The 25,192-nt window shown below is 37.1% G+C and overlaps 1 protein-coding gene across 5 annotated transcripts in view; it reads left to right on the forward strand.

Moving 5' to 3' along the window:
* Positions 1 to 3,663: 3,663 nt before the first annotated feature.
* MNAT1 (MNAT1 component of CDK activating kinase) overlaps positions 3,664 to 25,192 on the forward strand; it is a 216,494-nt gene continuing 194,965 nt past the window's right edge. For 2 of the 5 annotated variants that reach the window (XM_049706412.1, XM_049706414.1), the window contains exon 1: positions 3,665 to 3,887. In XM_049706412.1, the coding sequence (XP_049562369.1) occupies positions 3,799 to 3,887 (89 nt within the window). In that variant the 5' untranslated portion in view covers positions 3,665 to 3,798. Of the gene's footprint in view, positions 3,888 to 25,192 lie in introns of all 5 variants that reach the window. The other 3 variants (XM_033421047.2, XM_004262098.3, XM_049706413.1) reach the window with 2 other exon arrangements.

Below are 25,192 nucleotides of genomic sequence, written 5' to 3' on the forward strand. Positions count from 1 at the left end.
TACGAGTGGTGAGGATAAAGAGACTAATTTTGAGAGGTGGAAGGCAATGGGGGGTGGATTTTTAACTGGGTCTTTAAGGACAAGAATTTTGAGAGTTCAAGGATACAGTTCATTAGAGGCAGAGGGAACAAAGCATGGAGCCATGAAGGTGTGTGGTTTATTTCTGAATATATTGAGTAATTCAGTGTGTCTGGAGTGTGGGTTTTATGTAGGTGTGTGATGGGAGATTAGCTTAAAAGGCATGTTGGGGACAAATTATGAGGGACTTCAAATGAAATGCTCATTTTGCTGTGGTGTGGTGGACACAGTGGTCTGTGTATAGTGGCTGTGTTGTACATAATATCATAACCATATAGTTGACTGGTCCAGGGATGGGCACTGGCCCCAAACCAAAACAGTCCGAGTCCTTTTCTAGGATTTTTCAAACTTGCATGAAGAAAAGAATTAAGACTGGTAGAAGGAGTCTTGGAGGTAATGCTTGGGAGTTCTCAGTGACTAAGCTATCTGCCTGTTGAGGACGCTGATGAACAGTAGGTGAGAGGGAGGGTGACCTAGTAAGTCACATGGGTGATAGTGGAGGGAAAAGATCCTGGCAGAGACTAAGTGCCAGGTTCTAGTCTTCTCCCAGGTGTAGCAGCATTTTTGCCTCTTTGAGGTGATATTAATTTCCCCAGGAGCCAGAAACCCCACTTGAACTGGCCTAGGCAAAAAGATGAATTTTTTGGATCATGACACCAAACAATGGGAAGAGCAGAATGCAGCTGGTCAGACTTAAAGGCCCATTCATTGTCCCTTTTCACTTGCCTCTGCCTGTCTCATCAAAGTAGTTTTAGTCTTTCAGAGGGGCTTTCCCCAGGAGGTTGGAAGCATGGCTTCCATTAGTTCCCAGCTCACATATTCTAGCTTCAAGAGGCTCTGCTACATTTTCCTTGCTGCCAATTTGATAAATTCTAGGGAAGATCTCTGATTGGTCCAGTAAGGGTTGTATGTCAACCCACACAGGCCTGTGGGGGAGGAGGAGCTGTTTTCCATAAGAAGGGAGGAGGGATGCTATCCATCATCAAGGGACAAAACAATAAAAGCCTTTAACATATGGGGAAGGCCCAACCTGGGTCCATGGCCTTGGGGCTGGAAAGGAAGGGCTGCGTTTGAGAAACATTGTCCCAGGAGGTAGAATCTACTCTTAGGAACGCTAGAGGATGAGCAGATCTGGGAAGAGAAATAATGGGCTCCACTGGTCCACCGTTGGGATGCAGCTATCTTTAGAAATGTGGGAAACTTTGATAGTTGGGTGGTTTTTACAAGGGCTGAGTTTCCATTTGAGTCAGAAGTCTGGTGCTGTCAGTGCTTTCCTCCTCAAAGCTTTCTGACCATTTTGTATTAGTGAACTCCACCAGTGGTAATGGTATACTTTTCAGAGTTTCTGTTGTATGCGAGGCATTGTAGTAGGGCCTTTGTATATGCACGTCATGTAATTTAATCATTACAACACCCTGTGAAATGTATTATATGGAGGAAGGAAACTGAGGTAAAGGAGGATAAGAAGTTTGGCTCAAAAACAGGTCTGTTTGTTTTAAAAGAAGGACAGGCTCTTCCTAGTACATTGCATGCCTCTTGTCGATACTACTGCTAATAAAACCTATACTCCTCTTAATAATGGCTAACAGTTACTGAGCTCTTACTCTGCGCTAGTTGTATCCTCAGTCCTCTGTGCTAGTTGTGCTGGTGTTATCCTCATCTTATATTTGGGAAAACTGAGGCCCTTGATCATGCAGCTAGTAAGTGAGGAAGCCAGCACTTGAATCCAGCTCTCTTAGTGCCGGGGCCAAATCTATAAGCACTACTTTCTGCTGCCTCTAGCTCCATGAGTAATGCTTATCTGATAGAGTTCCAAGTCAGCTGTTGCTACCGTGCTTCTCTGACAGTAATTTCCAACCTGGGAAAAGGATAGAGTTGGTAGCAATGTTTCCTCCCATAATCTTCAGTGCTTTCTTTGCCTTAATCTCAAGGTTTGGGAGAAAGGAACAGCAATTCACTGCACAAACTGGTTGAGGTATCCTGTTCAAAGATACAATTAAAAGTGTGCTGGTGGTGACAAACAATAATGCCAACTTAATGGATGGGTTCTCGATGTAGTTTTGGCTAAAAATTTTATTTGCTCACTGATCATGTTCACTCTTTCACCAGAAGTTTCCTGTTCTGTTAAAATATAAAGATACAAAAAATTGCCTTTATTCTTAGAGAGCTTCACTTTGAGCTTATAATTGGTTTGGATGTGGTCTCTTTCAATAAATAGCAGGATAATGTCTCCAGGTCAGCACAGTGTTGGATATTGCCTATTTTAGTAAATTTACATTTGTTTAGCTTCTGTTAGTGAACAATATTATGATCCAGCAAATGACATGATTTATTTGTTAGGTGAATCCCTGATGTCTGTATACTAATATAAAGCCCTGTACTGCTGTGGCCTGCCTTGGTCTGTTGGTTCTCCTATGTGGTATCCAGCTGTTTGTCAGGTTCTCCCTCCGTAATCCATGGAAATCCCAACTGTATTGCCACATGGGTTACCTGTTGGGTTCACTGTTTAAAAAAAAAGTGAGAGTTGGAATGTTCCTCTTTATGTTTTCATTGAAAAGAGAAAAACTGCTGTGAAAAATTAAAATTACTATGAGTGTATACAGCTGGTATTCATTTTATGGGTTAATTTGAAAAGCTTTATTTGCCCACTTCTAATGGAGTTTGGGTCAGATTACAATATAGTGCTCAGCATAAAAAAATGTTCACATTACGCTACTCTTTGATGTTCATTCATTCATTCTTCATTTACTCTACTTATTCAACAAGTATAAACAAATCCTCCTTCGGGGGATGGATAAGATGTGTCCCTTATAGTGGGAGGAATTTATTATCTAATAGAGCTGTTTACAGACTTCACTTTGCAGCCTGGATAAATTTAGTGAATGTGACTTACAATTTCTAAAGAGATTCAGGCTCTCAGAGTGTAGAATTGCTGAAATAAAGCATAGATTCGTGTGTAATCACCCCGGTATTTGGGGAAACCAATATTGTCTTGATTGGGAGGGTGGTAAGAGATATTAGAGCCAGCCGAAACTGTTAAGCATGCCTGACCATCTTGAGGTAAGAGGTTCTCTACAGTTGCCAGATATTATTTATAGAACTATTTTGACATTTAGTGAGAATCTGTAATAAATAAACCCCCCTCTGCAGTGGGTCGGTGCAGAGACTTTCATTCTAAATAACTGTTCCAAACTTCATATCTGCGAATGCATATTATTTTCTGTGATTGCACGACTGTGCAAGCGTAAAGGAGAAGTATAAAACACAGGCTATCAAGTTGTTCAAAAGAAAATACTGGTGCGAATTATTGAATATGTACACCAGGCATAAATCTTTGATACAATGGGAATGTCTCCAGACAAAACAAGATGGAATCTCTGTTCCTAATTGTGACACAGTTCCTTGAAAAATACAGCTAGGTGCATAGAGATGAGGCTTTATGTACAATTTGCCTTTTTAAGAGCCCTCCCCGAAATCTAAGCCTTTGCGCTGGCCTGCGGAAGCTGACACCGAGCCCTAGCTGCAGGACCGGAAAACTTGCTGCCGGAACCTTTGTGCTGACATGCCTCGCCCCCCGGCCGGTGCTCATTTGCAAAGGACCGTCCCAGCCAAGTGCCTGTTGGTAGGAATCCGCTTGGCCTCGGGTCTGAGGGGGCTTGGAGGTGGCTGTGGCTGCGACTGAAGCAGGCATCCAGGAGAGTCCACAGGAAAGAAGGCGCCATGGACGATCAGGGCTGTCCCCGGTGTAAGACCACCAAATACCGGAACCCTTCGTTGAAGCTGATGGTGAATGTGTGCGGACACACTCTGTGAGTCGGGGGAGAGTGGGAATTATGGGGGGAAGACGCACAGGGTGGGAGCTCTCGAAAGAGCCGGGAGATGCTTGACCTCGGCTCAGGGGAGAAAAGGGCGTCGTTAGTTTCGACTCTGGGGAGGAAAATGGGAAAAGGGAACGTTGTTTCTGTAAACAGACTAGCCGCTAGCCCTGAGCCGCTCAGGCCTGGTTTGGACTGCAGGTTCCCTGATGTGGTAACCAGCAGTTTGTTAGGTTTCACCCTTCTTAGGTGATGAAAACCTCGACTGTATTTCCAGGCTGTGTTGTCAACAGGGTTCCAGACATTTCGCTGGTTAAAAGCGTGGGGTTAGGAGTGTTTAAGTTCACGCAAAATGTTTTTATTAAAAAGAGCGAAAGTGCTATGAAAATAAAATTACTGTGTTTATATACTGCTGCTATTTATTGCGTTAGTTAATTTGAAACCCCGACGATATGCCCACTGTCCTGATGGAGTTTGGTTAGATTCTCATCTCTAAAAGAGAAAATTTAGATTTTAGGCAGTTAATTTTGGAGATAACAGTAATGGCTGGCATTTATTGAGTGCACATTACATGCCAGGCACTGTTCTAAGCTCTTTACCATGAGTTATCTTATTTCATTCTCACAACAGTCCCACGAAGTAGGTACTAGTATCATTTCCATTTTACAGGGAAGGAAACAGAGACTGCTCCACGTCTCTTATTTAGTGGGCCCTGCTAGAATTGGAACACAGGCTGTCTGACTCTAGAACGCCAATTTTGGGGGGATAGGGGAAGAAGGGAGGTTGAATATTTTGAAGAGTAAGTGCAGGAACTGGTCAGAGTGTTTCTTGCCACGTTTTTATGGTCAAATGTGGTTCAGTAGAGGTGGTTTATATAAAGCACTTTGGGATGTAAGGTGAACATATATTCCTGTAGTTTCTTTGAGGTTTCTTAGAGATAAAAAATGATGGATAATCTACAATGTGGTGGACAAGACCTTTGGGTAAGCATAAATTGCATGGTTAATTGTAGTTATAATGATTATAATGGGATTTAGTAACTTACTGGATTGGTCCCTTTTTCTAATTAATCTTTATTTCCCTTTGCTTCATCCAGCAAAGGAAATACAGTAGAGCTGTGATTGAATGGGTTAAGATTTAGAAATATGGTGAAAATAATAAAGTAGATTGAAAAAGGGAAACGAGACAAACGCTGTGTAAAGACTATTAGGTTTTTAGAGAGATTTTGCTCAGCTTCTCTTCATTTTCCTGTATCAGATTTGTTACAGTTGGTGCTCAAGGAAAGGGAATTTGCTTTTTTGGAAGGATGCTAACTAAATGTAATTTACTGGAAGAAATTTCTACCTAGTAGTAATTAGCCAGTCAGGGAAGATTATGTGATTTTAGTAAAATAAATTGCGTTTTTATTAGACAATTATAAAATATTTATTTTTAATTAGAAATTGCTTTTGTCATATCCATAGTCTTTTCTGTTTTTTCATAAGAGTTAAGAATTGTCTAAGTCATTCTCGTATTGCATTGATTTTGGTTTATTTGCTAACCTGTTAGATAAAGACCACGTTTTACAGCCCTTTTTTGACTTGAAATATGAACAAACTGAATAAAAGATTATATGTTATTGGCTAAGAGAACAAACTTCTGATTTTGAATTCTTTGTACTCTTACAGGCTCTGTGGCTTTGGGCAAATTCCTAACTCCTTTTGCCTCATTTTTCTTACCTGTACAATAGAGATAATAGCACCATATATATTACAGTGTTTGAGGATTAAACAATATATGTAAACATCATATTTGGAGGTGCTTAACAGAGTTTCTTTCACATAGTATTTGTTCAGTATACATTGGCTATCATATTATTTGTGCATGGTATGGATGTTAAGCAGAAATAAAATTTAAACAGGATCTGTCTGGCCTGCTATGAAAGACTTGCACAACAATGGTTATCTTTAAATAAATTTAAGAGACTATAAAATGTGAAAATATAATTTTAATTATAATGACCCTTTTGTGATGATTTTCTTAATATGAACTCGTTATCATGTTCTCTCATGGAAGTGGGATTATATATATCCTTACTTTTTTCATAATGTATATCTTGGGTATCTTTTCTAAATTGGTATGTACATGTCTTCCTCTTTAACAGTTGGTTGATAGTCCACTGTTCAGTTATACTATAACTGATTTAACCAAAAGTTTTTTGATGAATCTTTAGATTTCCAGTTTTCACTGGAGCTTCTCTCTCTCTCTCTCTCTCTCAGCACTTATGCAAGTATATTGTAAGATAAACAGGCAAACGGGGGTAAATGTAAATGCCTAGTAGTAGAATTGTATGTGACTTGTAAATTTTGATGAACATTGCTCAGTTGTTATCAAAAAAGATTGTATTGATTGTGCTCCCAACAACTATTTATGGTAATTTTTGTTGCCAAACATCTTTGCTGATATTGGGCATTATTATTTTTTAAATCTTGCTCTTCTGATAGGTAATAAAACATTATGGATTTTGATGTGAAATACTTTTGATTTGATAGTATGTTGAATTTGTACAGAATGTATTTCATGGCATTGAACTTGGGCATTTTTATAATACAGTTGTTAGTCTGAAAGGAGCAGGTATTGTTGTTTAGCATTGCTATTTGCATTAGTTACCTATTGCTGTGTAATGAATTACCCCAAAACTTAGTACCTTAAAGCAATAAATATTTATTATCTTACATAGTTTCTGAGGGTCAGGAGTATGAGAGTGGTTCAGCTGAGTGATTCTGGCTCAGTGTCTTTCATGAGGTTTGCTCAAGCTGTTGCCTGGGACTGGAGCATCTGTTTCCAAGGTCACTCATGTGGTTCTTGGTAGCTTCAGTTCCTCCCTGTGGACCCTCCATAGGACTGCTCATGACGTGGCTTTTCCCAGAATTAGTGATGAGAGAGAACCAGAAGCTGCAGAGCCTCTCATCATCTAATCAGAAAAGTCACGTTATCATTGCTTCTGCTGTATTTTATTTGTTAGCACTGAACAATCCTGTTACAAGGTGGGAGGGTGTTTATACACAAGAGTGTGAATACCATGAGACAAGGATTACAGGGCCACATGATTTTACTCACTTTATTTTGTGTGTCCTCAAGTAGTAAAGGCATTTTAGGAAGCAAGTGATAAAGTGAGTAGGAATAGTGCTTCACGAAAGATAAGAAGTGTAGGATTATGGAAAGATTATTTAGGAATACTATTTATGAGAGAAAATACAGAGGCAGAAAGGAGAAAAGAGGTGAAACATTATGAAAATACTTTTCTCCCTTAACTGCTAGCTATTGAGGAAGTGTGTTCTCTTATGTATCAAATCTGTCCAGCAAACACCCAAATGAATTGATTGCATGAACATCCAAAGAAGATTGGATTCTATTTTTGCTTTTTTTTTTCCAATTCAATGATGAACTCTGACTTAATTACAGAAAAGGATAATATTTTTTCTTTGTTTATCAGGGCCACCTATTTTAAGAAATGGGTCTTTCATAGAATTCTGAAGGCATATTGAATTAGATGGAGCCAATTAAATCTAATTTTCATTTAACTGAAGTCTTTTTTTTTTTTTTTTTTAAGGAAGCTGGGAAAACTTTATTTTTTCTTTGGAATACAGAAACTTTATTTTTTCTTTTTCTATTACCCAACATAGTTGGATAATATTTTTCAGATTGACACAAATTTAAAACTAAAGTCTTTAATAATTTAAGTTTTATCCCAACCATCCTTGGCAACACTTGTCTCTGGAAACTTTACCTATATTTGATTTTATTAAATCTCCTTTTTTCATTTTAAACACACATAAGACACAAAGTAGAATAAACAAAACACATCTTGATATATGTAAAAATCAATATTTTGCAGTACTTAAGGTTTGTCTTTCTCTCTTTTTTATCTTCTTTTCTCTGTCCCTCTGTCTCTCTCTCTCTCTCATTTACTGATGTTTCTGAGTAGTTTGTTCTAAAGAGTTACCAGTCTGAATTTTTCTGATTGCAACTCTGTGGTATTAATATGTTCCTTTGTATTTTCTATAAATTACTAGTAATTTTAGAAGTTTGTCAGATTAAAGTTCAATTTATTTATTGTTGGAAAGAATAATTCATAAGTGGTATTAATTCATTTGTTTAACTAATATGCTGGGCTTATACAGTACCTTTTTGTGAACTAGGAAACAATGGACAGAAAAATTAGAAAAAGGCACTCATTCTGGGTAGAAGAATTAGAAAAAGGGGACTTTACAGATCATTTAATTTCTAATTTAATATTGTTGAAGTAAGAGAATGCACTTCGCTAAATTTCAGTCTTTTAAAATTTTCTGAAAACTTATTTATGGTCCAGCATATGGTCTGTCTTGGTGAGCAATCAGTGTAAATTTGAAAAAAATGTGTATTCTGTAGCTGTTGGGTATAGTGTATGTCAATTAGGTCAACTTGGTTGATAGTGTTACTCAGATCTGCATCCATACTAATTTATCTTATCTACTCATTTTATCAATTACTCCAACTGGATTGTGGATTTGTCAGTTTCTCCTTTTAGTTCTGTCATGCTTCATGTATTTTGAAACTCTCTTATTAGGTACATAGATATTCAGAATTGCTATGACTTCTTGATGAATTTATCCTTTTGTCATTATGAAATGCTCCTTTTGGTCTTTTGTAATATGTCCTGAAGTTTTTGTCTGATATTACGTCATTCTCTTAATGCTTCCTGTTTGATAGTATACCTTTCTCTGTCCTTTTGCTTTCAACCAATGTGTGTCTTATATCTTGTAGACAGTACATAGTTGGTTTTGCTCTTTTATATGGTCCAACATTGCTGCCTTTTAATTGGTGTGTTAGTCCCTTTATATTTAATGTAATTTTTGCTATCATTGGGTTTAAGTCTATTTGTTTTCCATTTGTCCTTTTTTTGCCTTATTTTGGATTAATTGGATAACTTAAAGTATTGGCCTATTAGCTCTTTATTGTTCTTTTATTTTTTAAATTTTCTTTTAGTGATTTCTCTAAGTATAACAATATGCATCTTTTTTTTTTTTTTTGCGGTACGTGGACGTCTCACTGCTGTGGCCTCTCCCGCCGCGGAGCACAGGCTCTGGACGCGCAGGCCCAGCGGCCATGGCTCACGGGCCCAGCCGCTCTGCGGCATGTGGGATCTTCCCGGACCGGGGAACGAACCCGTGTCCCCTGCATCGGCAGGCGGACTCTCAACCACTGCGCCACCAGGGAAGCCCAACAATGTGCATCTTTATCAAAGTCTATTAAGAGTCAATATCTGACACTTATAATTTTTCACTTCCTCACAAATTCCTTACATTTCAATACCTCACAAGTGTGAATAATATAATACCATTTACTTACCCCTCTCATCCTGTATGCTGATGATGTCTTATCTTTAACTTCTATATATGATTTAATATTGTTATTTTTGCTTTAAACAGCCAGTTGCCTTTAAGGAGATGTAGAGAATAAAAAATAGTCTTTTTAGTAAACAACTTTATTGAGATAGAATTCACATACCATAAAATTCACTCATTTTGAGTGTAGAATCAGTGGCTTTTGGTATATTCTCAGAGACATGCATCTGTCACCACAGTTAATTCTAGAATGTTTTTGTTACTCCACAAAGAAACCCCTTACTACTTAGCCCTGTCCTCCAGTCCTACTGTCTCCCAGCCCTAGGTAACCACTAATTGACTTTCTGTCCATATAGATTGCCTATTCTGGACATTTCATATAAATGGAATCATATAATATATGGTCCTCTGTGACTGGCTTTTACTTAGTACAAGTTTCATCCATGTTGTAGCATTTTTCAGAGCTTCTTTCTTTTTGTTATTGGACACTATCCCATTGTTTGGATATACCACTTTTTATTTGTCTGTTCATTAGTTGATGGACATTTGGGTTGTTTCCAGTTTTTGGCTATAATGAATAATACTGCCATGAACATTCATGTACAAGTTTTGTGTGACAAATGATTTTGTTTCAGGTGTGTACTTAAGAGTATAACTGTTGGATCATATGATGATTCTATATTTATCCATTTGAGGAATTGTAAGACTTTTCCAAAGTGACTGCAGAATTTTACATTTCCACCAGCAGTGGATAAGGGTTCCAGTTTCTCTACATCTTTTGCCAACACTTGTTATTATTTATCTTTTTGATTATAGCCATCCTAGTGTGCTGTAGTCTTTTTAAAAAATTATTATTATTTTTCAATTTTTGGCTGTGTTGGGTCTTCGTTGCGATACACGGGCTTCTCATTGCGGTGGCTTCTCTTGCTGCAGAGCACAGGCTCTAGGCTCATGGGCTTCAGTAGTTGTGGCTCGTGGGCTTAGTAGTTGCGCTCACAGGCTCTAGAGCGCAGGCCCAGTAGTTGTGGTGCACGGGCTTAGTTGCTCTGTGGCATGTGGGATCTTCCTGGACCAGGGATCGAACCCGTGTCCCCTGCATTGGTAGGTGGGTTCTTAACCATTGTGCCACCAGGGAAGCCCCATGTAGTCTTTTGTATTCACCTACTTATTTACCATCTTTAGTATCTTTCTTCCTTCTTTTGGATCTGATTTTATAGTTGCATTGATTTTTTTTCTGCCTGAAGAGCATTCTTTAGTATTTCTTGTAGTACAGTTCTGTTGGTTAAGAATTCTCCCAGATTTTGTTTATGTGAGTGTTTTTATTTCACCGTACTGTTTGAAGGATATTTCTGCTGAATATGAAATTATGGATTGTCATTTCATCACTTGAAATATATCATTCCATTGTTTTCTTTTTTTCTTTTTTGGCCACACTGCACAGCTTGCGGGATCTCAGTTCTGACCAGGGATTGAACCTGGGCCATGGCAGTGAAAGCGCAGAATCCTAACCACTAGGCCACCAAGGAACTCCCCATTCCATTATTTCCTGATCTCCATTGTTTGTGATGAGAAGTTAGCTGTTACTTATATCCTTGGACCCCTTTATCATAAAAATCTTTTGGGGCTGCTTTCAAGATTTTATCTTTGGTTTCTAGAAGTTTGACTATAAGTCTAGGTGTGCTTTTCTTTGTATTCATCCTAGTTGAGGTTTGCTGAGCTTGGAACTGTTAAGTCAGTGTTTTTCATCCTATTTGGAAAATTTCAGTGATTCTTTCTGCACTATTTTCACTCTCTTCTTATTTTGGAACTCCAAGTACTTGTGTGTTAGACTCTTTGGTATTGTTCTATAAGTTGCTGGGGTATTATTCATTTTTCTTTGATCTTTTTTTTCTGTCTGTTCTTCAGATTAGATATTTTTTACTGGTCTGTATTCAAATTCACTGACTCCCATCTGCCATGTCCAATCTTCTGTTAAGCCCATGTGGTAGATTTTTCATTTGTTATTGTACTTTTGTTCTAGGGTTTTCATCTTGTTCTTTTCTATAGTTTTCATTTCTCTTACTAGATTTCCTATCTGCACACTAATTAAGACCATATTTTCCTTTACTTCTTCTTCTTTTTTTTTTTTTTCCTTTTGCGGTACGTGGGCTTCTCACTGCTGTGGCCTCTCCCGTCGCAGAGCACAGGCTCTGGACGCGCAGGCTCAGCGGCCATGGCCCACGGGCGCAGCCGCTCCGCGGCATGTGGGATCCTCCCGGACCGGGGCACGAACCCGCGTCCCCTGCATCCTGCACCCACCGTCCGCCCTGCAGGCGGACTCTCAACCACTGCGCCACCAGGGAAGCCCTTTCCTTTACTTCTTTGAATGTAATTCTTTGGACATATTTTGTGTTAAATCTTTAAAAACATTTAAAATAGCTGATTTTAAAGTTTCAGTCTGTTAGATCCAACATCTTGGCTGTCTCAGAGTTGGTTTCACTTATTTTTTAAATTTTTATTTATTTATTCAGCTGTGCTGGGTCTTAGTTGCGGCATGCAGGATCTTCGTTGAGGCACGCGGGATCTTTAGTTGTGGCATACAGGATCTTTAGTTGCGGCATGCAGGTTCTTAGTTGCAGCATGTGGCATCTAGTTTCCTGACCAGGGATCAAACCTAGGCCCCCTGCATTGGGAGTGAAGAGTCTCAACCACTAGACCACCAGGGAAGTCCCAGGGTTGGTTTCTATTGACTACTCTTTTTTTTTTTCCCTATGGGTCACATTTTTCTTTCTTTTATTTTTTTTACATTTAGTACTTTTTTCAATTGTATACTGATTGTGTAGATGGTACTAGAAATTGCAAATTTTATCTTTCTGTGTAGAGTGGTGTTTTTAAAAATTCTTGTAGATACTTCAGTTACTGGCTGATTACCTTGAACTTTGTAGGCTTGGTTTTTTTTTTTTTTTTTTGTAGGCTTGGTTTTAATCTTTGCTAGGATGGATCTGAGGAGAGCCCATTGTGTTTCCTTACTTTACTGCAACTCAACCTCCAAACTTTCAATTCCTTGCAAAACTTGTTGGGGCTTGATTAGGCTTTGTTAGGGTGAGTCTAGAATAAGTCTTATTATATGATGTGGTCCTCACTCTTAGTTGAGGCCTTTTTCATATCTCAGTTGGATGTTTGAGGTGTTAATAAGGTGTTAATGTGGTTTCTCTACTTTGGCTGGGTGGGAACTCCAAAGTTTACCCAGCACTCCTTAACTATACTGTCTTCCTCTCCCAGCCATTATCTTTTAATCCTTGATTGGTTTTGCCCTGTATATGTGCAGTCTGTTCTGTGGCCAAGGACTTACAGCGGGGCGTGGTTCTTACAGACTTCTGGACCCTCTGCGTTGCAGATTTCAACCATATCAACAGCACTGAAGTCTGATCTCTGCCTGTACAGCTTAGCAGAACCACTGTGCCCTTCTTAAATTCTTACTTGCTGGGCCGTGGTCATGGACATTTTTCCCAGGTAGAAAGAAGAGGCAACTGTAGTGGTCACCTTGTTAGTTTACCATTTCTAAGGGATTATAGTCTCTGTGTTGCCCATTATCTAATACCTGTAAATGATTGTCTCATGCATTTTGTTTGTTTTATGGTAGCTCATGGTGAGAATGCTAGTCTGACATCAGTTACTCCATCATGTTTGTTAGGAAAAGCTGGCCTTACTATTGTTGAGGCATTTACTTCCTGTAGCCTCAGTTCTGTGTGTACATGTTTATTTTCTTTACCTCAAAATTGGTAATTGCTATGCCCCTTTAATATTTCTTTCCTTTTGTAGTTTCTGATTTTTTTTTTTTTACTACCTCAGCTTCTTCCCTAAAACTCTCCTAAATATTCTTTTCTTTACCCTCTCCCTCTCCCTCTTCCCCTCCCTCTCCTTCTTTGTCTTCTTTAATGGGATGTTTTGAAGTTGATTAGAATATAATGCTGTGGAACAGCTCTGGAGAATTAATATCTCATATTTGTGGATTGTAGTTACAATGAATATCTCAAGACAATTCTCCTGAAGGAGGTGGTTTTTGCTTTCACTATATGTATAAGAGTTCATGTCCCATGTATTATTATTATTATTTTTTTTTGCGGTAGGCGGGCCTCTCACTGTTGTGGCCTCTCCCATTGCGGAGCGCAGGCTCAGCGGCCATGGCTCACGGGCCCAGCCGCTCCGCGGCATGTGGGATCTTCCCGGACCGGGGCACGAACCGGTGTCCCCTGCATCGGCAGGTGGACTCCCAACCACGGCGCCACCAGGGAAGCCCTCCCATGTATTTTAATTATACAAATCCATTGGGTAATAGACAGAACACTGACTCACAAGTTAGAAAATCTATGTTCTAGTTCTGCCACAGACTGGCAAGTTTTAGGCCAGCTGTTTAACTTTGATTTGTTAATTTGCTTAGAACAGATAATATTTAGCCCCTTCAGTCTCTTAAAATTTGGGTAATTTAGTTAACAGTTAATTAGAAAATCATTGTAGTCATTAGCTTTAGTCTTTTTTTTTCTGACCTTATACCATTAGTAAAACTGCTTCTTAAAATATTAAAAATTTTAGTTATTTTTATTAGTGGTGATTTTCCTTTTCCATTATGGGAGAGAGTGCTGGTCAGTTTATTTACAGAATATGAATATATCACTATGGATTGGTTATTTTATGGCTATAATATGTATTTTTTTGGTTTGACTAAAAATGACTATTAGTGCATTTGAGTCTTGAAGATGCAGTGTTTGCATTTCAGTTCCTTCTCTTATTGAGTGTAACTTACTGTCTTAGTTCTTTAAAACCATGGTTACTAAATATTTAGTAATTAATATTATCTGTAATGTTTCTCTTTGTATGTGAAAATATAGCCCTAACCCCATATGGCTCTTCTTCTCTAATTCTTTTTTTTTTATACTGGGAATCTTTTTTTAAGATTCATTTTATCTGCTGACTAGTTTACTACATATATGTATATATGTATATATATACACACACATGCGTATACACATATATTTTCTGTCTTGGAAGAAACCTTTTGTTAGGTTTTGCCTGCAGGTGAATTTTCGTTTCATGGATGGACACCCTTTTTCATTTTTTTTTGGCTGCATCGGCTCTTTGTTGTGGCACGCAGGATCTTCGTTGCGGCAAGTGGGATCTTTTTGTTGCGGTGCGTGGGCTTCTCTCTAGTTGTGGCATGCAGGTTTTCTCTCTCTAGTTTTGGCGCGTGGGCTCCAGAGTGCGTGGGCTCTGTAGTTGTGGTGCACAGGGCTCCAGAGCGTGTGGGCTCTGTAGTCATGATGTGCGGGCTTAGTTGCCCTGCGGCATGTGGGATCTTAGCTCCCTGACCAGGGATCGAACCCGTGTCCCCTGCATTGGAAGGCAGATTCTTTACCAATGGACCAAAAGGGGTCCCTCATGGATGGACGCCCTTTGAGAGCTCTTTCCCTTGTATCTATATCCACCTCTCCTTTGAAGTTATATTGTCAAATTTGTATTATAAGATTCAAGCAGGTAATAAATATGAAGCTGTTTATTCGATGTTCAAACTTAATTGTTAAAACACAAATTATTTTATTTTGCAAGAACTTGAAACATTGGCACTTAGTTTCTGTAGGGGTAAAAGTATAAACAGAGACAGAATTAATATATTTCCTCATTGCCTTTTTTTCTGCTGTGGGCATAAAATATTATGTCTAACGTATGTGTAATGATAGTTTGCCTCAGTTTGAATCCTAGGTTTTCCACTTATTCTTAGCTGTGTGATTTAGGGAAAACTATTTTCTTTAAGCCTTTGTTTTCTCATCTGTATAGTAGGTTTACCAGTAGCATGTACCTCACAGCATTGCTGTGAGGATTAGATGAGGCACAGTTCAAGAAAGTTTAAAAATTTAGGTAAATTTAAGAGTATTTACTTTGTAGTCAACTGTAAAGAGTTGCTTTCAGTATTCTAAATGCAGAAAAATAACAATTTTTAGGTTAAGTTTCAGGAATATTTTTGGCAATTTACTTCTTGTTTACTTAGCTGTTAGTCCCTGAGATAGTAAATAGAATGAGAATAATTGAATGAAAATTTAACCTAGATATCTTAACGGTTTTCTTCACGTTTCATATGTATTAAGCTTATTTTCAAAGATTAAAAAGTAAGACTCAACTGTAGTTTATTAGTTGTTGGTTTACTAATAAATATAAGTTTGCATTCTTTCTCATATACTCAATACATTTTCCAGGCCACTGATTCCTAAACTTGCCTCATCCTAAGAATCACCTTGGGTGCCTATTTAAAATACAAATTTCTGGGCCTTACCAGGTGGAGGGAACTTGTATTTTATACTGGCTATCTAAGAGAGTCTTACGCTCAAGCAATTTTGGAGAACACTGTGCTGAGTATACAACAGTGAGTGTGGGAGACATGGTTACTGCCCCCAGTAATTTTATAGTATTTTAGGTCTTCTTTTGAGTCATTAAATGGAAATTAGTTTTTCTTGGTTCTTTATAAGGAGGAAAAGGGAAGTTTAGAGTTATAAAAATATTCTTTGTAATTAAGATGTGAAAGTGGATTTTATGCTATTTGTTAAACTATTTAAAAAAATTTTTTTTATTGGAGTATGGTTGCTTTACAGTGTTGTATTAGTTTCTACTGTAGAGCAAAGTGAATTAGCTATATATATATATATATATATATACATATATCCCCTCTTTTTTGGATTTCCTTCCCATTTAGGTCTCCATAGAGCATTGAGCAGAGTTCCCTGTGCTATACAGTAGGTTCTCAATAGTTATCTATTTTGTACATAGTATCAATAGTGTATATATGTCAATCCCAATCTCCCAATTCATCCCATCTGCTTCCCTTCCCCCTTGGTATCCATATGTTTGTTCTCTACGTCTGTGTCTCTATTTCTGCCTTGTAAATAAGATCATCTATACCAGTTTTTTCAGATTCCACATGTATGCATTAATGTACAATATTTGTTTTTCTGACTTACTTCACTCTATATGACATTCTCTGGGTCCATCCACATCTCTACAAATGACCCAATTTCATTCCTTTTTATGGCTGAGTAATATTCCATTGTATATATGTACCATATCTTCTTTATCCATTCCTCTTTTGATGGACATTTAGGTTGTTTCCATGTCCTGGCTATTGTAAATAGTGCTGCAATGAACATTGGGGTGCATGTGTCTTTGAATTATGGTTTTCTCTGGGTATATCTGCCCAGTAGTGGGATTGCTGGGTCATGTGGTAGTTTTCACAGAACTAGAACAAAAAATTTTACAATTTGTATGGAAACACAAAAGACCCCAAATAGACATAGAAATCTTGAGAAAGAAAAATGGAGCCAGAGGGACCAGGCTCCCTGACTTCAGACTATACTACAAAGCTATGGTAATCAAGACAGTATGGTACTGGCACAAAAACAGAAATATAGATCAATGGAACAGGATAGAAAGCTCAGAGATAAACCCACGCACCTATGGTCACCTAATCTATGACAAAGGAGGCCACAATATACAATGGAGCAAAGACAGCCTCTTCAATAAGTGGTGCTGGGAAAACTGGACAGCTATATGTAAATGAATGAAATTAGAACACTGCCTAACACCATACACAAAAATAAACTCAAAATCGATTAAAGACCTAAATGTAAGACTGGACACTATAAAATTCTTAGAGGAAAACATAGGAAGAACACTCTTTGACATAAATCACAGCACAATCTTTTTTGACCCACCTCCTAGAATAATGGAAATAAAACAAAAATAAACAAATGGGACTTAATGAAACTTAAAAGCTTTTGCACAGCAAAGGAAACCATAAACAAGACTAAAAGACAATCCTCAGAATGGGAGAAAATATTTGCACATGAAACAACTGACAAAGGATTAATCTCCAAAATATACAAACTGCTCATGCAGCTCAGTATCAAAAAAACAACCCAATCCAAAAATGGGCAGAAGACCTAAATAGACATTTCTCCAAAGAGGACATACAGATGGCCAACAAACATATGAAAAGATGCTCAACATCGCTAATAATTAGAGAAATGCAAATCAAAACTACAATGAGATATCACCTCACACCAGTCAGAATGGCCATCATCACAAAATCTACAAACAGTAAATGCTGCAGACAGTGTGGAGAAAAGGGAACCCTCTTTCATTGTTGATAGGAATGTAAATTGATACAGCCACTATGGATAACAGTATGCAGTTTCCTTAAAAAACTAATAAGAGAACTACCATGTTAAACTATTTTTTAAAAAAATGCTACTGAAGTAACAGACACCTGAAATCCTGAACCCTTATTGTAACCATTCTGCTGATGTAGGAAAAGGGCCTTTGGGGAAGCAAACAATTTTGGTGAGAATATCCTAAACTTGGGAAATTTTGCAATATTAGCATCAAGGGATCAAAGTGTTAAGGTGGCTCCAAATGCATAAATGTTTTTGTGGAACAGTCACTGAAGAGGAAATATCTAAATATTAGCTCCTTTAGGAAAGTGAAAGTCATGTCTGTTTTAGCTTTCAGGCTGGGGATGGAAGCCCTTACAAAAGTACATGCTACAAAGTGCTATTTGTTTCATCAAAAGGATTGATAGGAAGTTGGCAGACTCGATTAATGTAAATTTGGAAGGAGCTTTGCAGTCATCTTTTTAGTTCTATTCTCCACCTGTCCTCCCTTTTTTAACAGATGGGGAAGCTAAAGCCTAAGAAAGGTTATATGGTTGCATTGCTCACCTGGCCAGCTCCATTTTCTTTTTTCTGTGTAAATTCCAGTTATAATTGTTCAATTAAATTTTGATCATATTTGCCAAGTACTGTTCTTATTAATGTAATGCAACCAGATTGTAACTCAAACCCATTTTATGTGAAAAATGAAAATACTACAGTATTATCAAAAATCAATTTGATATGTTTGGAACAATTTTCTCTTTGTATTTTAGTTTCCAGGATGCTAGCTTGAGATTAAAAAATACTTTAAACATTCAATAATGATTTTTCTGCCAGTTTTTAATTTTAATTTATCTTTTTCTTTGATAATATATAAACAATGTCATTGTATTTGGTTTTTGAGATATAATATGCAAATTAGGAAACCTAAATGTATTATTTATGCCAGGAAATGATTTGGAGGATAACTTTTTTTTTAATCAGAAGCAAATTTTATTTCCTTTTTTTTCTGTTATCATTTAGTTTTTTTTGGAGAACAGAGCATCTCACAATATTGAAAAATCCAAAATTTAGACTTTGTTTTGTGTTATATGCAAGTGTCTAGAAAGACTGTATCAACCACCTCATAAGGATAATTTATTTTATAGTATTTTTACTTTACATATTTCACTTTTGACATTGTATAAATATATATATTATACACATGTATAAATAAATATATTTATTCCCTACAAAAAGGCAAGAAAATGTAAAATTTAATGGACTTCATTAGAAATGTTTTGGAGTATTAGGTTTCTTCTCATTTACTAAGTTAGAATATGTAAAAGCCAGATTTCTGAGATGAAGAAAAATGATTGTAAACCTCACTCGGTTTTTTTTAGAACACAAATATGATAGTGGCTGTATCATTGAAAATTAATGAGGGCTCCATCAATATGGTGCAGTGCCTCTGCATCACTGATTTATATATATTTAATGAGCCTGCTATTCTAATTTCAGGTAACTGAAGCAAACTGCTTCTAGCAGTAACTGATTTACTCACAAACAATTCATTCCTTTAAAATATAAAAGTCTTGAAATCTACCAATGTTAAGTATAATTTCTTCATAAATAATTCTACAATGTTTATTTTCTGGCTATAACTAACCTATCTTCTGTTTCAGATAATGTTACCAAAACATGTTCTTTTATTTGATCTTATTTCTTGCTACTGATCTGTGGAGTTGGAGTAGAAAATATGGGGGGAAAACCTTTAAAAAGTAATAGGACAGGGACTTCCCTGGTGGTGCAGTGGTTAAGAATCCGCCTGCCAATGTGGGGGACATGGGTTCCATCCCTGGTCTGGGAAGATCCCGCATGCCGCGGCAACTAAGTCCCTGTGCCGCAGCTACTGAGCCTGCGCTCTAGAGCCTGCGAGCCACAACTACTGAAGCCCCTTTGCTTAGAGCCCATGCTCCCCAACAAGAGAAGCCACTGCAATGAGAAGCCCGTGCACCGGAACGAAGAGTAGCCCCTGCTCACCACAATTGGAGAAAGCTCGCGCGCAGCAGCGAAGACCCAGCGCAGCCAAAAATTAAAACAAACAAACAAAAAAGTAATAGGACAGGAATAAAGACACAGACGTAGAGAACAGACTTGAGGACACGGGGTGGGGGAGGGGAAGCTGGGACGAAGTGAAAGAGTAGCGTTGACATATATACACTACCAAATGTAAAATAGATAGCTAGTGAGAAGCAGCTGCATAGCACAGGGAGATCAGCTTGGTGCTTTGTGACCATCTAGGGGGGTGGGATGGGGAGGGTGGGAGGAAGGTGCAAGAGGGAGGGGATATGGGGATATATGTATACATATAGCTGATTCACTTTGTTATACAGCAGAAACTAACACACCATTGTAAAGCAATTATACTCCAATAAAGATGTAAAAAAAAAAAGTAATAAGGTTGTAGAAGCATGACTTGGCAGATGTTATTTTTGAGATCTGTTAGAGCGTATATGAGAACCATTTTAGGGTGTATTTCTATATTCTTTGGCATTAGGATTATAACTTTTGATATTTACATTTTTTGTTTTATTTTAAGGTATCTATTTTGTTAGTTTTATTGAAAAGATAATATTAAAAACAGTTTCGACAAAAATTTGTACATAATAATTTTATAGAGTGTTTATTTTAATTTTTACCTTCTGGTTGTGTGTGTCCACATACACAAATGAGCAGTTCTATAGAAATCACTTTATAATATGCAGTTTTTATGGAACAGTAATTTGCTGAGCTACATTTTATTTTCTAAAAATGCTAATATTGCCGAATGAATATGCAATTGACAACTTAACATTTAATAAAATACAGTGTTAATAGGTAGAAATTTCTTATTCATATTTGCTCTATGCTCAGTGAATTGATAGCAAAGAGAGTGAGTTTCTTTAGAGAGCTGAGATTGATAAGCAGACTTCTAAAGATAAAAATTCTTACTCTTAGGTAGTTTAAATATATTTCTAAGGTATAAAATTGTGGTATGTTGTAATCGGTGTTTCTTTCTGCATTATTCAGATCATGGATGTCTTATTTCTCATAATTGTATCTGGAAGATTTCGTTAATATTTAATTCCTTTTGGAGGTTAATTGCAAAAAGCAATCTATGTAATGTGCTACAACTAAATGCAAAAACATACAATTTATAGAAGGAATGGTGTCAATAATAATAAATTTCCATGGCTAGTTTAAGTTCAGTGCTTGTAATTCCCCCTTGGGAAATATATTTTTGTCTCCTCTTTATGAATTTTGGGTTTATATTATTTAGAATTAGAATAGAAACTAACATTTATATATTATAACATTTATATATTTATATATCATATGTAGAAATAGAATGTAAGAAATTAGAGATGAAAACGTATGGCCAGAGTGGATTGATTAATAAAATACCTCACAGAGGACAATTATATACATATGTGAATATGAAGGGTTTATTTCCTACCAAAAGTTAGAACCAGAAATTAAACCTGTGCTTTTCGATTATATTCTCTTTATTAACACTGTGTTCCCAGTTGCTGTATTCATTTATGGGTTTTTGGTTTCTAGATTATGCTTACAGAGAGACTTTTGGAGCAGTGGTTAAAGGTATCAACTTTGGAATCAAAGAAACTTGAGTTAAATCCTCATGCTTCCACTTAATAGTTGTGTGACCTTCAGCAAAGCTTTTTTTGACTCCCACATTCCTAACTCTCTAAAATGGTGATAAAAATAATACTACCTACTTTACAAGTTTGTTGTGAAGATTCAATACAATTTGTACAAAGTGCTTGGCATGTTATGCTTAGCATATAGCAGCTAATATTTATTGGGCACTTACTATTACTACTATTAGGAGTGGTGGTGTCAATATTATGTAGTGTTTCTTTGTGGAAAACTATAAAATATTTGCAATAACAGAGAATTTTAATTGTGATAAGGGTACTTGTTAACTATTAGGTGTAATCACAGCTAGCAACTTCTATGCATATGCATTTTTTACTTTAAAAATTAAACACAAATGGATTTGCTGTATGAATTTCTCTGCAACTTCATTCATTCATCAGTATATCTTGGATAGTTTCTTATGTTTGAGCATATAGATGTACATCATTCCTTTTTTTTCTTTTTTTCAGTACGCGGGCCTCTCACTGTTGTGGCCTCTACCGTTGCGGAGCACAGGCTCCGGATTGCGCAGGCTCAGCGGCCATGGTTCACGGGCCCAGCCGCTCCGCGGCATGTGGGATCTTCCCGGACTGGGGCACGAACCCCTGTCCCCTGCATCGGCAGGCGGACTCCCAACCACTGTGCCACCAGAGAAGCCCCCCCTTTTTTTTTTTTAAACATCTTTATTGGAGTATAATTGCTTTACAATGGTGTGTTAGTTTCTGCTTTATAACAAAGTGAATCAGCTATACATATACATAATGTCATTCCTTTTTATGGTTGCAGAATATTCCTTGTTTTGAAGTACATTAATTTATTTAACATGTCATATATTAATGGAAGTTTTGGTTGTTTCCAGATGTTTATAATTTTTCAGTACATATCCTTATCTTTGTGAGTGTATCTGTAGGATAAACTTCTAACAGCAGAGTGTGCATTTAAAATTTTGGTGGATATTACCAATTTTTTTTCTTTTGGTTTTGCTTTTTTCAACTTTATCAAGACAGAATTGACATTCACTAAACTGCACATGAATTATATAATTTAATCAGTTTGGGCATGTTTATGCCCCATGAAGCCATCACTACAATTAGGATAAGAAATATTTCTATCACTCCCCAAATTTTCTTATACCATTTGTAATCGATTTTTTTCTCTACTCCCATCCTAAGGCAACAAATGATTCACTTTTTCTTATCATAGAGTAGTTTGCTTTTGCTATAATTTTACCCAGAATCATATAGTCTGTATTCTTTTTTTTTTGCCTCACTTCTTTCACTCAATTATTTTGAGATTCATCCACGATGTTGGGTATATCAATGATTCATTCCTTTTCCTTATGTAAATTATATAATTATATATATAAATTAGTATAGCTATACTAATTTGCTTTTCCATTCACCAGTTAATGGACACTTGGCTCGTTTCCAGTTAGTATTACAAAAGAGCTTCTATAAACTTTCATGTAAAGTCTTTGTGTAAACATGTTTTTGTTTCTCTTGGATAAATACCTACGAGTGGCATGGCTAGGTTGTATGGTAGGTATATATTTAACTTAAGTTTTATAGGTTTAGATTTTACATTTAGATCTGTGATCCATTTCGAGTTACTTTTTGTGTATGGTGTGAGGTAAGAGTGGTTTTTTCCCCCGTAGAAAGCTGTGTAGTTGATCTGGCACCATTTGTTGAAATGCTTTTATTTTTTCATTGGGTTGCCTTAGCATTTTTGTTAAAAATCAATTGACTAAATAAATATGTGTCTATTTCTGAACCCTCTATTTTCTTCCATTGATTTATATGTATCTTTGCCGTTACATCCAAACTGTTTTAATTACTATAGATTTGTGGTCCTCCACCTTTTTTTTTTTTAATTGCTTTTGTTATTCTAGGTCCTTTGCATTTCTATATAACTCTCAGAATCATTGTCAACTTTTGTAAAAATGCCTGCTGGAATATTGATTGGGATTGCTTTAAATTTGGGGAGAATTGCCATCTTGACCATATTGAGTATTCCAATCAATGAACATGATATATCTTTTTATTATTTAAATATTTAATTATGCTCAGCAGTGTTTTGTAGTTTTCAGTGTAGAAGTCTTGGACAACTTTTGTTATATTTATTTCTAGCTAATTTATGTTTTTTGGTTGTACTACATATATGTTTTAAAATTGTTTTCACTTTCCAATTGTTTGCTACTAGTATGTAAGAATACAATTGATTTTTGTATATTAACTTCATATCCTTCAATCTTGCTAAATTCAGTTATTCTAGTAGTAGGTTTGTAGATTCCCTGGGATTTTCTATGTAAACAATGGTATCTTTGGGGCTTCCCTGGTGGCGCAGTGGTTGAGAGTCCGTCTGCCGATGTAGGGGACACGGGTTCGTGCCCCGGTCCGGGAGGATCCCACATGCCGCGGAGCGGCTGGGCCTGTGAGCCATGGCCACTGAGCCTGCGCGTCCGGAGCCTGTGCTCCGCAACGGGAGAGGCCACAACAATGAGAGGCTGGCGTACCGCAAAAAACAAAAAAACAAAAAACCCGCAATTATATCTTTATTTTTAAAAAATTTCTTAAACTAATTTATTTTTGGTCACACAGCTTGTGGAATCTTAGTTCCTTGACCAGGGATTGAACCTGCACCCTGGGCAGTGAAAGAGCAGGGCCTTAACCACTGGACCACCAGAATTCCCAATCATATCATTTTTAAATAGGGCTGTTTTAATTCTTTCATTCCAATCTTTATTTATTTATTCACTTATTTAACCTTAATGCAATGCTGGAACCTCTACAGTAATGCTGAATAGAAGTGGGGAAAATTGGGATTCTTGCCTTGTTTTTGGTCTTGGGAGGATAAAATTCAGTCTTTCATCATTAAATATGATGCCTTCTGCCAGTTTGAGGAAGTTCCTTACTATTCCTAGTTTGCTGAGAGTTTTTTCCTTTCCTTTTTACATCATAAATTGGTTTTGAATACTGTCAACACTTTTCCTTAATCTCTTGATATAACCATATGGTTTTTCTCCTTTATTCTGGTAATATGGTGAATTATATTGATTGAGCTTTGAATGTTAAATCAACATGTGTTGCTGGCCTTAATCCTAACATGTCATGATTTATTATTATTTTCGTATAGTGTTGGATTTAGTTTGCCAACACTTTGTTAAGGATCTTTGCTTAGATATCCTGTAATTTTTTTTTTAAATGACTGTGTTAGGTTTAGTATTAGAATTACTCTAACCTCACAAAACCACTTGTGCTGTGTATTAGCTACCTATTTCTTTGTAATAAATTATTTCAAAATTTAGTAACTAAAAAGCACAAACATTATCTCATGGTTTCTGTGAGAAGGGAATGCATTAGTGGCTTAACTGGGAGGTTCTGGCTCAAGGTCTCTCACAGGGCTGCAATCAAGGTATAGGCTGGTGTTGTAGTCATCTCCAGACTCTACAGGGGAAGGATCAGCTTGCAAACTTACTTACATGAGCTATCTGAAGGCTTGACTGGGGCTGGAGTATCTACTTCTAAGCTCACTCCTGTGACTTTTGTGAGGAGTCCTCAGTTCTTTACTGTTTGTTGGCCTCAGTTATTTGCTACATGGACCTTTCCTAAGAGTTTCTTTCTTTCTCTTTTTTTAACATGTATTTATTTGGCTGTGCCTGGCCTTAGCTGTGGTACACGGGACCTTCATTGCCTGCAGGATCTTTGTTATGGCATGAGGGATCTTTTTTTAGTTGCAGCATGTGGGATCTTTAGTTGCGGCATGCGGGATCCAGTTCCCTGACTGTGGATCAAACCCAGGCCCCCTGCATTGGGAGCATGGAGTCTTTGCCCCTGGACCACCAGGGAAGTCCCTTCTAAGAGTGCTTTAGTGTTATCACAACACATAACTTTTTTTCCCTAGAGTGAATAATTCAAGAGAGAGAGGCAGATGCCATAGTGTCTTATGAACTAGCTTTGGATGTCTGGCACTTCCATTTCTGCCACATTCTATTTGTTAGAGTCTTAAGTGCAGGCTACATTCAGCGGGAGGGGTAATTAAGCTTCACCTTTTGATGAGAGAAATGTCGAAGAATTTGTGGACA

Source organism: Orcinus orca, chromosome 2 (assembly GCF_937001465.1).
Source record: "Orcinus orca chromosome 2, mOrcOrc1.1, whole genome shotgun sequence".
In the NCBI taxonomy this organism is placed as follows: Eukaryota; Metazoa; Chordata; class Mammalia; order Artiodactyla; family Delphinidae; genus Orcinus; species Orcinus orca.